At 37.7% G+C, this 13,559-nt stretch overlaps 1 protein-coding gene across 5 annotated transcripts in view; it reads left to right on the forward strand.

Moving 5' to 3' along the window:
• KIAA0825 (KIAA0825 ortholog) overlaps positions 1 to 13,559 on the forward strand; it is a 242,690-nt gene that overhangs the window by 69,813 nt on the left and 159,318 nt on the right. For all 5 annotated transcript variants that reach the window (XM_048292974.1, XM_048292976.1, XM_048292978.1 and 2 more), the window contains one exon: positions 2,690 to 2,860. In XM_048292974.1, the coding sequence (XP_048148931.1) occupies positions 2,690 to 2,860 (171 nt within the window). The remainder of the gene's footprint in view (positions 1 to 2,689; positions 2,861 to 13,559) is intronic.

Here is a 13,559-nt window from a genome sequence, read left to right on the forward strand (position 1 = left end):
CTTTTTAGAGCAATATTTGCAAAATCAGCTCATTGGCATATTGACAAAGGCTGTACCTCTCTATCGCTTCTGTACCAGCCCTTTTTTCCCTTTTCAGAAATTATTCTCTCTAGGTATTGCTTTAGCAGGAAGCCAACATGTCCTGTTGCTAGGAAGTGTTATAGAGGTCCCATTAGTGTTTGTCTGTATCCAAAGATCCTGCTGCAGGTATTTCCTTGTATAAGGACTACAGGAATTGAAGTCAGACATGCGGAAAAAATCAAATTTAGCAGAACAATGGTAGCAAATTGCAGGTGGCTCAAGAAGGAAGTTGGTTTGTATCATGTAACTTCCTTCATGTTCCTTTCTATCCTGCAGTTAGAGTGGAATGCCATTGCTTAACTGATTCATGGCTGGCTGAGATCAGCTTCATGTACTGTATGGTTCACAGAGGACCATACAGCCACCCTCTGTATGGTCCTCTGTGGATTGGATGGGATGCTAACAACAATTTCAGACCATTTTCATTACAGAGGGGTGCTTCTCTTGCTGTAGTCTCACCTGGGTAAATGAGTTATGTTAGTTTTCTGACTAACACTCTAAGTCACAATCCATTCAGTAACTTTTTCAGAGTAACCATACTCCACTCTGTGAATATGGCCAATTTTCCTCAAAACAACTTGAAGTCACTAAGGTTTGGTTGAACATATATTACAGTCAGTCCTCATGTCTATTTCACGTCTGTCCACATGGAGACATTCTCTTCAAGGCAATCTTCTATGAGATTTATAAACCTGTTTTGAGATTTTCTCTATGTCATCACATTGGCTGCTTTTGTCTTGGCTGTTACACAGTTCTTAAAGGTTTCTGTTCTGTGGTTGTCCAATCAGAATGACGTCAGAAAAAAAGGGCCTTTTCATTCTTTTCTACTAAAAAATGGACTGTGATGTGCTTGTTCAAGCAGCCTGGTCAGTGGTCTTCAAAATTAAATGCTGCCATCAGTATTTTAAACGTAATAGTCTGGATGTATATAAGGCCTTTAAGTCAAGCTTTGGATGCTCACATGTGTGCACACTACTTGAACATCAAGCACTAAATAAATGGGTTACCATTTCTGAGAAATAACAAAACTGAAACACATTCTGAATGATCATTGAAAGTAAAAGTTTTTACTTTTGCTCAGTTTGGTAATGTATTTTAAAAATAGCATTATTGTGGTATACCTTTGTCTTCTAGGTCCACTTTCTTCCAGTCTAATAAGAACAATATCATTTAAGGTAATAAAATAAGTGGAAGGTTTCTTTGTTCCTCAGTAGATGGGGCAGAAGCATCATGTGGATTTCAAGTTATAGGAGATAGAACTGTTCATTTTTATGATGTGTTTTGTGGTTCTTACACTGCAGACTCAGTCATTTCATGTCAGTTAAACTCAGATTATATTCTCTAGTTTTCAGGTAAGGAGTAAAATCCTCTGAATAGCAGAATATGATTTTTTGTAGGTTTAAGACTTAAAATTGGAAATCCAGTGATAGATTTGTTACTCATTATTCAGAGAGGAAAGACACTAACAGAGGCAATTATGCATAACTCTTTTTACATTCTTAGAAATGCAAGAGACTAACAGGAATACATCTGTTTGGAACTTCGAGGAAATTCAGATGTGGATGCAAAACCTGCAGTCCAATCTCAAAGGCTGCAAAACTGGAATAGCAAATTAGGGAATTTGTATTCAGAGCTCAGCTCTGCTGCTTAGATCTATGTCTATTTAAAAGTGATTTGTAAATGCCTAAAAAAATATTTAGGAACTTTGAGGGAAAAGGAAGGTACAAAGTACTTAAAATTTGCAAAGGTGAGAAAGATTTGATACATAAAAGTACATTTCAATCAATTTCTTTTTGTTTTCGTCTTGCAGCACAGGAACATGGTATCAGCTCACCACAATTTGCATAGAAGTGCAAATTTGTTACATTTAAAGACATTATAAAATTAAAATGCTTAAACCCATGTGGTTTGGTTATACTGAATTGGAAGCGTCTCATAATCGTCTATAGTCTGACTGTGCTCAAATCAGAGTTCCTTGGGTGATGTGACATGATTATATGTTATGAGTGCAAGTGTTAACCTTTCAAAATAAAAGGTTCAGTTTCTTCTTTTAAATACCAAATGCTTATAGTTATGATACTTGCTGGTATTTGCTCACTGACAGTCTCACTTGTTTTCAAACCCCACGTATTTAAAGTTGTGGAGTGTTAGATTGATGTTTCTTTCACTCAAATGTCATATTCATCAACTGTATTGTGCTAGCAGATTGTTAAACAGACAAGGTGACTTGCAGAGTGACAAGTGATGTGATGTCCCAAACCATTAAAATACAGTAATGATGTGGTTTTTTCCTTTAGGCTTTTGCAACACAGTGGGTTTTCTTTAAAACACAGGTGAGAACGTTTCTGAGTAGATACAGTGCTTGGAAAAAAAATCCTAGTTAATGAATAACAAAACCTGGAATTCAGTTGGAACTTCACAGATAATTGAAAAATGCTGAAGACTTAGGAAAAAGTAATGTAACAGTGTTTTATAATGAGAAAGAGATACATTACGTTACAAAAAAAATGAAATTACTTGATATATTATATTGTCTTACATAATCAGTTTTGCAGGATAGTTTTTTTCGGCTATAATTAAAAACTATTTTATAATTTTACTTGAATAGCTTCCCAGGAATACCACAGGAAAGGACGGAACTTCTGCTTAACCTTGTATCAACTCAAATGTCTTTCTCAACTTATCAAACTCTTTTTATTAATGGAGGAAAAAATTGAAGAGCTCTCTACGGAAATTCTGCTGCTGCCTTCATTTATGGAGAGGAATAAGAATGTTCAAGGTAATGAATGATTGTCCTGATTTATTGGTTTACTTTGTGCAAAAGGATAATTTTATATGATTTTCAACATTAATCACCTAATTTATGTCATCATATTTTGCAAATAAATGTGTTACCATATCCACTGAAAAAGCTTTTGAAATATGCAGATTTACATTTGAGCACAGTTGTAGAAAAGAACTGATTGCTGTGTGTGAAGATGTGATGTACTAACTGTAGATATTGATGGAGACCCATGATGAAAAACTATCAAAAACTGTAACAAGTTATCTCCTACTGGTTTATCTATAAAACTCTCACATAGGACACAACAATACATGGAGTCTGAATTCTCTGAAACTGACTTTTTCTGAACTTGTCCTTGAAAGTTGCCTTTTTCAAGAGAGAAAAGCACTGACTTTAGTATCAGTTTAGTTGATTTTAGAGTACATGAAACTAACTGCTTAAGGATATAGTCCTTGTTTAACCTATATTTCTCGCACTTACTCATATGTACTATGTTTACTAGCATGCTTATCCCATTGGCTTCAGTGGATGTTTTATAGAACGAGGCTCTACATCAGTAAAATGATCAAGCCTCAGGTTTGCATTTGCTATAGGTTCCAAGCTCATTCTTTTTTTCATCTAATTGTATTCTGGAGAACCTGGTATCATGAAAATTCAGGTGAATAACACCTTCCAAGTGTATAATCATAAATGTTCTTCTACTCTGTTTCTTCTGCCAGTAGAGAGACTCCAAGTCGCCAGAGAGAAGTGGTTTCAAGAGCTTTGATTCTATTGCAGGAAAAGATCAGACCAGAAATGAGGCCAGGCTGCTCAGGGAGAGAGGATAGGTGAAGTCAAATATTCACTATATAGCTGCACACTGAGGAGAAAGGTGTTTTGGGAATGTAGTCTCAGAATACTAAACTGATGAAAATAAAAATATTAAATAAGAAGAGTTTCAAGGCACACATTTTATTGATGTATTCTTCACCTCTAATATTTACACTTCAAAATAAAGAAATACAGTTTAACCTATTTATTTTTAGAATATACATCAAAGCGCTAATAAAATTTGCATTCGAATTCCTTTTTTGCTACTGACTTCAATGTACTTCTGCCTCCTTTAGCTACTCAGTCTTACTAATTCTCAAGAAATGTTAACCTATTATACATTACAATTTATGTTTTATGGCCTTGATCCTAGAAAGAGGTTTTAGAGTAAATTTGTGGAGTTTTCCTCATGTGTTGGATGGGTATACATTCAGTAAGGGTAACTGTAAATGTCCTTTTTATTACTGTATTCTGAGGAAAAGTGTAAAATAAACCAGAAAAACTCTTGAATGGGAAATTATTTGATGTTTAAGTGACTATATTCTAAGGCCTGTGGTCTCCAGTAATTCAGAGGACTTAAAGATTTCAACATTAGCAAGAAATATTTTACTTTCCAGGAAGTAAAAATTATCCTGCAGGCATTTTTCCAAGCTTAATTACATCCAGAGCTGCTTCTCTAAAGAATGTTAAGCCGCCTTCTTTGAGAAATATTCTTTTAGAGTAATCATGTCTATAGCAAGTCAGTTCTTAATTGGTACCTCTACTTAATCAAATCTGAATGGGAAATATTATTAGACCTTGTGGGTAGAAGGTACATTAAAAAAAACCCCATAGAATTACTTCTACCCTGAAAGACAAGTGACGGTAAATACATATTTTTGTTTTTAGAGTTGCTGTTCTGATAAGGAGGTTCCATTCACAAAACTTTGCTCAGTGATATATTTACAGATAGTTTGTGAAGAGAAGACATGTCCAGAGGAATTTTTAACTAGGGGTTTGACTAGAAGAAAGACTTATTGGTGTTATTTTCATTTCATGTTGTCAGAAATCTCAGCTGTAGTGAAGTGAAAGATGATTTGATGTGGGAGAATGAAAGCTATGTTCCCAGTAGTTTAGGGTTGTGTTAAACACCAAAAGGGATTTAAGATTTTCTCTGTTAATGTCCTATATTGGGTTGATAATCTTATTTTTGTCACTGATGAAGGCTGAGCTTTTCATAAGAAGGATTGATTAGAATCCTTGTTTTATTTTCATCAGAACACATTATAGTATATGACTAGGCAATATAATGGGCACCTTCTGTACTTATTTAGAAGCCTTATTACTAGAAATATTGTTTAATTTGACAGAAATAAGAGGGCAGATATGTCTGAAGCAGCTTTAAATTAGTTTGGGTACCAAGATCAGGTTTATTGTGCAGCGCAGGCTGCAGAACCAGCCTAAGAAGCAGAGCAAATTAGCCCAGACTGAGGTGTGTGCTGATGGTGCTAGACAGTTACCCATACTCTCTGTGGGTTAAAGCTAGGTTGGGGATATCCAGCCTACCCCTCAGGCTCTGCAGTGAGGGATATCTGAAGTGTCAGTGCTCTGCAAGTAGTACTGCTGGCAAATTAGGGAAAGATGGCCAATTCATAAAAGGTAGATGAATGTCCAAGTCACCTAAAGTTTCCCTAGGCATCACATAGACAGAAACCATGTAGCTGTTTCCTTTATTTTTCAGTTGCTTTTAGTATTTGTGGGAGACTTTTAATCTATGTAACTCACACAGAGATGCAACAAAAATGTTTTTTTCATGTGCTTGTCAAGTGGTGTGTTTATGTGTATAGCTGTTTCAATGTCAATTGATTTTTTGTTTTATATCCCGTAGTACTGCAATTCTGATATTTAGAACATATATAAAGTTCCATCAGAAACAAAGTAGTTCTTTGGATGGTTCCTCTTTTTAAATTTTTTTTTTTGTCCCAAAGATGGCATCTGAGTTTTATCTAAACCAGACGGTTTCTTGGCCCTCATTTTTCCCTAAACCCAGCAATGACAAAGAGCAACGGCTGCATAAATTGGATGTAAGAAGAACACTTAGGGTTTATCACAGAAGAATCAAAGATTTCATATCTTCTGACAGATTGTTTGTACTCTTAGGGGGTCTTAAGAGGGGTCAAATGGCTTCTAAGAGTTGCTTAGCTAGATGGTTAAGGGATTGTATTAGAGAGGCGTATGTAGTTAAGGGTAAAGAGGCTCCCAGGGTTTGTAAAGCTCATTACACTAGGACTATAGCTGCTTCTTGGGCGGAGAGGTCGAAGGCTTCCACATTGGAAATTTGCAAGGTGGCCACCTGGGCTTCTCTTCATACTTTTTCATTGCATTATTGCTTGGATGTAGTCTCTTCTGCAGATTCTGCTTTTGGTAGGAGGTTGCTTGTGAACCAAAAAAAGAACAGTGAAGAAAAGAAAGACATGTAGTTCAGAGTTCTAGCTGGCAACAAGACAAGTTTCTTTGCAGTGTGCACAATGGAATCCTATGAAGACCAATTTAGGCCGTTGAAAATAGATGTTAGAGGGAAGTACTGCCTACCAGTGTTCTCTGATGGTAACCCCATGGCAGACAATAGCACCAAAGGAAACAGTGAACCGGAGTGAACTCTGTAGGGAGATGGATGTAGAGAGTTTTTTAGGTGATATGGCTAGGTCTCTGAGTTCTGTTTGAGAGTTCTTTATCTGGCATCTTCTGGAATATATTCTGAGTCCTCATTTTCACAAATTGCTTAGCATGGATTGGAAAAAAGAATTCTCTGAATTGCATTTTCAGCTCTAACTTCTTTTCACTATTCTCCATCCAATTCTTCCTGATTTTACTTTTTGACTTTATCAGTGGTAACTTAGTGTTCCTTAATGAGCAGTATGTACATGCCAAGTTTTGAGCTTGATTTAAAATTGTATTTGTGTCACCTAAGCACAGTTTTTAAAAAGATGGTATAAAGAGACATTTTATCTACTACCAGTGTGTTCTTCAAGTTATCATTTAAATCAAATATAAGGAGAAAATCATGCAAAGTTCTTGGACAAACAAGCGATGGTGTGGTTTTGTTCCAGCCCTGAACATTAGTGTGGCATCTGGACGAGACTGCTCCTCTGCCTTTCAGAGGAAAGGTATCTGTATTTTTCTATTATTTACAGAACACTTATTCACAATGGTGCATAACCTCACTTCATTCCACTACAGGCATTAGATTTCATAAGATTAGAGGAGCAACCACCTCCCATTTTTTCTTGACTATTTAACCCTTTCATCTGCAGGTATCATGCCTACTGTGATGAGATAGTCTTCTTCTCTATTTACATTCAGTTGAAATTCCTGGGATGTTCTCACATACCTAGTACTTGCAGCATCACAGTTGTTCTCTTTGAAGCAGTCTGGAGCATTTTCTTCTACAATCAAGGGCTAAGCAGGAGATTTGGGTTTAGAAAACTGCCAAATTGCATTCTCTTCCCATCTTTAAGTTAGATTTCTCTTTCCTCTTGGGTTTTCGGAAGCCTCTTGTTAAGATTTTTAAAAAATCAAAAATATCTAATGTGCTTTCATCTGTCTCACTTTTTTTCCCCATTTCAGTGAGAAAGATGAACTTTGGACAGATCAGATAATGAATACCAAGAAAGGCTTTTTCCAATGGAGCACTTGAAAACACTGTGGGCAAAGTTGTCAAGTTGTTGGGTTTACAAGCTCTGTCTCCTGGGACTGGGAAGATCTGCAGAGGTCTTTCCTTCATACCTTAAGGAGAAATCCTTAACTTTCTATCCGTTTCTGGAAAGTGTCTTAAGAGTATAGAATGAAATTTTTGAGGTGCATCCTCCTAACAGACTTTTATTGCAAAGTTGCAATTGTGCAAAAGTTGCAATTGAAGATTTAAAAAAGTTGTGATTTTTGCTTTGGTCTCAACATAAGATGTTCAAGGATCTTCTTCAACAAGTACACAGCTTCAGTGGATCAAAGTGAAGATGAATTTACTCTAGAGGGGAGTATGATTTCAGATGTACATTTTGTGCATCTGTGTTAGTACAGTTTGCTCAGTATAGTACAAGTAAAAGGTCTGAAAATAGAAAGCAGAAGGTTTTTTTGACCCATAGTTTGTTAGGGGTTTTTTTATTAATATTTATATTTCTGGAGGAATGGTTCTTCCCACTTCTGCAAGATGTATACTTTCCAGTATGGTTTCAATAAAAGTTCTGGCTGAGCTGGCTGAATACAATTTGTAAGCTACTTTGATGGCACTGATCTTATACAGAGATAGTGAGTAATCATACAAAAGCTTTCCTTGATACTTTACTATTCTATGCTGCATGCCAGATGATGTTATAATGACTGTTCTTATGGCCCTAAATGCTATAAAAATAAGAAAGCTGTGGAATTCTATAGAAAAAAAACCAGAGCTTTTTATAAGAAATAAAAAGAATTATATAACTAATTAATAATTATTAACTGTAATTTATAATTAATTAATAATTATCTTCGGTCTTTGTAATCATCTTTACAAAAAAGGAAAAATAATGAATTGAAGAAGGAATTCAATAAATTGTAGACAAAGAGGACCTAGGTAAACAATTGTTTTGAAGGCAAGAATAACCCCAGACAAATTCTAATACACACAAGGAAAGCTGGCCAAAGAGTTTTGATTTTACTGGATATAATCTTGTTCTGATTATTTACAATAAAAATTATTAAAGCTGCCTGGCTGGTAAACTACAGGAAGTACACAAATTATGAGCAGTCCATCAAGTTTGTAGAACATCAGTTTCAAGAAAGATAAAGCAAGGATTTGTAGTTAATCCAATCTTCCCTAATAGTCAGGAATGGTGAAAGTGTAGAATATGCTCTGGAAAGGGAGCAAATATGAGAAAATGACATGTTTCCCTTCAGCCCCCGTCTTCTTTTACAACATTCACTTTTTTCTGCTCTCTTTCTGCAAATTGTCTTCTCTAAACAACCGTATGAAAAGGATCACATACATTTCTTTCTATCTGTGCAAATGGAGTTTGATATGTACTATTTAAAGAGAGGAGTCAGAGAATTTGTCTAGAAAACTGGCTGTCTGGATAGGTATGCTTCCTCTGACCCACTGGCTGCATTCCTATCTGCAGTGGCAAGCTAATTTGGGCTGAGTAGCAGCTGTATCTTGAATAAAAGCTGCACTTCTGTTTCCCATGGCAGTTTGTTGATTAGGGCAAGACAGTCAGAAGACAAGTTGTAAGGCCCTAAAACCCTCACTTGATGAGTCACTTAAAAGGGCTTGCAGTTTTTCATATATTCTGAGTTAAACATACAGAAGAAATACCAACAAGATATTCTCAAGAGATCAAAACAACAAAAAGAACTTTACTGGCAACTTCAGGATATCCAAGAACTTTGGCAAATGCTTTAGGTCAGCATTCAGTCAACATAAATCACTTCTCAAAGCATTAACCTAGCCCATTCAACTTAGCAAACTCTAAGCCCATTCAATTTCAAGTTACTCAAAAATTCCAAGAAGAGGGGATTAGAAGAAGAAATAAAAGAGAGAAGGACAGAAAAGATATAGAAAAGAGCAAACATAACTGCCACTCCTGGTTCCAGCAGTGTTCAGCTGATAGAAATTCCAAGAGGAGGTAGGATCAAGATGTGTTCACCCTGTGTCTCCGGTTAAATACCCTTTGGCTTTCTTGGGCCTTGCCCAGGTGGCAGTTCCAGTCATCTGGCTGCTCTGGAACTGGACTGGGGCTCCAGCAGCAGGGTGTGGAGCACTGCCTGTGATGTGCCAGGGATTGGAGGCCACTGTGGGGCTGGGATACAGGCCTGGAGCAGGTGGAGTGTATGCAGCAATGCACTGCCTCACCAGAACAAGGCCTGACCTGCCTTTTCCTGACATACACACCTGAAACATTTTGAGCGAGCAATCCTTGCAGTCTCTCACACAGGTGAAGTAGTCGCAGGACAGGAAAGGTATAATTTTTTATCTGTCTCTGGAAATAGCGTTTGAGAGGGAAGTTGTAGTAGCATCTGAAGAGCAGAAGCTTTTTGGGGGCTGTAGCTAAGTGTTCAGAACAAAGTGTGAAGGGAACCCTTGCTAGCTGGAGGTTAAATTGAAGAAGATTAAGGCCAACCATACCCAGATGAGATTTGGGGAAAGCAAAAATTTGAGATATCAAAGGAACTCAGTGAAATATGGGAGACGTGAACTTGGGCCTTCTTTGGGAAGACCAGTGAAGTTTTTAACGTGTGTAAACCTACATGCACGTAGATAGATACATACAAATATAAAGCAGGAGTGTCCAGACTGTTAATTAGAAAAGGAGGTGGAGTAATCTAGTAGAACATGTTAATGTAATAATAAAGGAGCCTGTAAAATGATTGATGTGGGTGTAAGCATCATTTGGCTCTTTGCCTGTGATCCTGGAGTCACAAATCTACCATCAGCTAGATACCTATTCATCTCAGCTGTGAGTTCTTAACAAGTAAGGCAGCAGTGCTGTGAATACACAAGGATTTTAGGTTAAATGTTTAAGGTTTCCTTTAAAGTCTCAATATAAAAATTACAAATAGCAGATCTAAGTAGTGACAATACTATGAAAATGTGAATATATAGATACTTACTTGTGCTTATAATTAGAATGTGATGTTATATCTGTAAAAAAGGAGAATTGCAAGGAAAAAAAAGGTAAATTTAAGGTAGAAAGCACAGAATAGAAAAGAGGGAAAATATCCAGTCAGTTAGAGTTGTTTGGATTTTTTAAATTCTGGATGAATTTCTAAAGAAAATAATTAGAAATGTCATCATAAAATGTAGTAAAACATACTGAAAAAACCACAATATGTTTATGGTACTGTCTGTAATGTGTTGAATGATCAGGGAGTTGGATGGCCTGGTTAACATCTTTTGTTCTACCATTTTATCTTTCATTTTTCCCAGCTCAAATCTGTCAATGTCTTTTGAAAATGCAAATAAAAACAGTATTTAGGAAAAAACCCCAAACATACAAAAAACCCCAAAACCAAACAAAAACCCCCACAAAAACTTCAAAGTTCTCCAATGTTGTATAGGTATATGAAAAACAGTGTGTTTCAAGAATGCAGGTTGATTAGAGAAGAGGTAAAATCTACTTTGGATAAATTAAATCTCATGTATGTTCAAATGCGGGAATTTTCATAGAGAAGAGCTCTTTAAACCTTGGCCAGGCACTACTAGTAGCTTCAGATCACTGAAAACCTCGAAGTTTATGCCTAGAAGATAATCTTTAACAATGCTTTGGCAGCACCTGGTGATTTAAAACCTCTTCTAATTTCATATGAAGTACATTACATTAGGAATATCTGCACCAGGGTTGTTTACCAGCTTTATGCTACAAGACAGATTTTTGAAATATCATATAGTTTGTTGTTATTCTTGTATTTCTTTGTGACTCACAGAATCACAAAATGGTTGAGTTTGGAAGGGACCTTTGGAGTTGATCTTGTCCAACAATCCCTGCTCAAGCAAGGCCTTTAGAGCCAATTGTCCACAATTATGTCCAGATAGCTTTTGAGTATCTCCAAGGATGGAAATTCCATAACCTCTCTGGACAACATTACAGTACTTGGTCATCCTCACAGTAAAAAAAGCATTTCCTCATGTTCAGAGAAAATCTTCTGTCTTTGTGTCTGTCTGTGACCACTGGCCCTGTCACTGGGCAAGTCTGATTCTGGCCTCTTTGGACCATGCTTTTAGGATTATTTATGTACATTCATTATTTATATACATTAATGATATATCCTGCCCTTACCTTTCTCTTCTGATGGCTAACAATCCCAGTGCTTGAGGCCTGTCCTCATGGAAAAGATGATCCATTCCTTTAATCATCTTCCATGGCCCTTTGTTGGACACTCTCCAGTATGTTTATGTCTGTCTTGTACTGAATAACCCAGAACTGTACTCACCACTGTTGAGCAGATAGGAAGAATCATTTTGTTTGACCTGCTGACAGTGCTTTGCCTGATGCAGACCAGATACCATCAGCCTTCTTTGCTGGCTTGTGTTCAACTTTGTGTACTGCTGGATCCCCAGGTCCTTTTATGCAAAGCTTCTCTTCAGCTGGGAGAACTCCGGCATGGTTTGGCTGCCTGGGTTTGTTCCTCCCCAGGTGTATGACTTTGCTTCTTGGACTTTATGAGGTTTTAGTGTGCCCATTTCTCCAGCCTTTTGAGGTCCTTCTGGATGGCACCATGACTGTCTGCCATCCAGTCTGATGTCAGGTGCAAACTTGCTGAGGGTACGCTCTACCCCATCATCCAGATCATTAATGAAGATGTTAAACAGGATTGGACCTAGTATTGAGCCTGAGATAGATTGCTAATTACTGGCCTCAAATTAGACTTGGTGCCACAGATCACTGCATTTGGGGCTTGGCTGTTCAGCCACTTTTCAACTCACCTTACCGACTGTTTATCCAGTCCACACATGAAGACCTTGTCTACAGCTTGTCCTATAATGAGAACTTAAGGGAGACAATGCCATGGGCGTTATTGAAGTCCATGCAGACAGTATCCACTGCTGTCCCCTCATCTACCAGCCCAATCAGTTCTTCAGAGAAGTTTATCAAGTTGGTGAAGCATGACTTCCCCTTGTTGAAGCCATGCTGAATACTCCTGATGAATTCTTTGTCAGTAATGTGCCTGGAAATGCCTCTGTTATTTTCCCTGGCGTTGAAGTGAGGTTGGCAAGACTGATTTCTCTGAGGTCTCCTCCTTGGCCTTTTTGAAAATAGGAGTGACATTTTCTTTCATCCAGCCTTTGGACTCTTCTCCCTGTTGCCATGATTGATTAAAGATTATTGAGAGTGGCCTTGCAACGACATCTGCCAGCTGCCTCTGATGCCATGAAGATTTTTTGCCTTTTCTTTTATACCCCTGTTATACCTTTGTTACAACTTCTGTATTCTTAGTGCTTTTTGCCTGCATTCTTGGACTTGTTTGTCAAGCTGAGAGACTAAAAATTTTAGAAGCTTTGTAGGTAGAGGATATTTTGCCCCAGACCCCTAGGTCCTCTCCAGAATACATTCTCTAAACTAAGATAGATCCAGGCAGGGAAAGGCTCCTTGGGGAGGGGGGCTCATTCAAGCCTCTCATTGGGGAATTTTTGATAGATATGCTAACTAGTAAAACCTATAATATTATACCAGATCTTTTGGGGGTGGACATTGCAGTGTGCATTGTGGTGTGCATTTCGGTGCATTTGACTTAGACTTAGTGCACCTAAGGATCCTTAAAGTAAATACCAAGGTAAAATCCCTTTTCCCCTTCTAACTGTGTTTGACTCTTGATTTTAAGACCAGGAAAAGGCATCACCTCCACACTTGCAGGTGCATCCCACAAGGGCCTAAGGATTTCCGTATGTTGAGTTTGCTTAGTTGTTCTCAGACCTGATCCTCTTCCACCAAGAGTACATCTTCCTTGCTCCAGCCTTACCTCCTGGTCTCTGGAGCCTGGGATTCCTGAAGGCTGGTCTTGCTAGTAAATAACTGAGTTGAAGAAGACATCCAGTATCTCAGCCTTTTCCATATCTCTGTTACCAGGTCCCCCATCTCGTTGGGCAATGGGCTCATGTTTTCCTTAGTCTTCCACTTATCACCTGTGTACTTAGAGATGCCCTTCTTGTTGTCTTTGACATCCCTGGCCAAATCAGTTGCATTTGGGCTTTAGCTTCCTTAAGTTTTCCCATGCTCAGAAGCTGTTTTTGTGTCCGTCCCAGGTTACCCATCCTTACTTCCATGGTCTGTATGCTTCATTTTGTGTTTGAATTTGGGTAGGATCTTTTTGTTCATGCAGTCAGGCTTATGGACAATTTTTTTTTAGCTCTCTTGAGCTCGGCAGAGGTGATCCT

The sequence above is a fragment of the Corvus hawaiiensis genome, chromosome Z, assembly GCF_020740725.1.
Source record: "Corvus hawaiiensis isolate bCorHaw1 chromosome Z, bCorHaw1.pri.cur, whole genome shotgun sequence".
Classification (NCBI taxonomy): domain Eukaryota; kingdom Metazoa; phylum Chordata; class Aves; order Passeriformes; family Corvidae; genus Corvus; species Corvus hawaiiensis.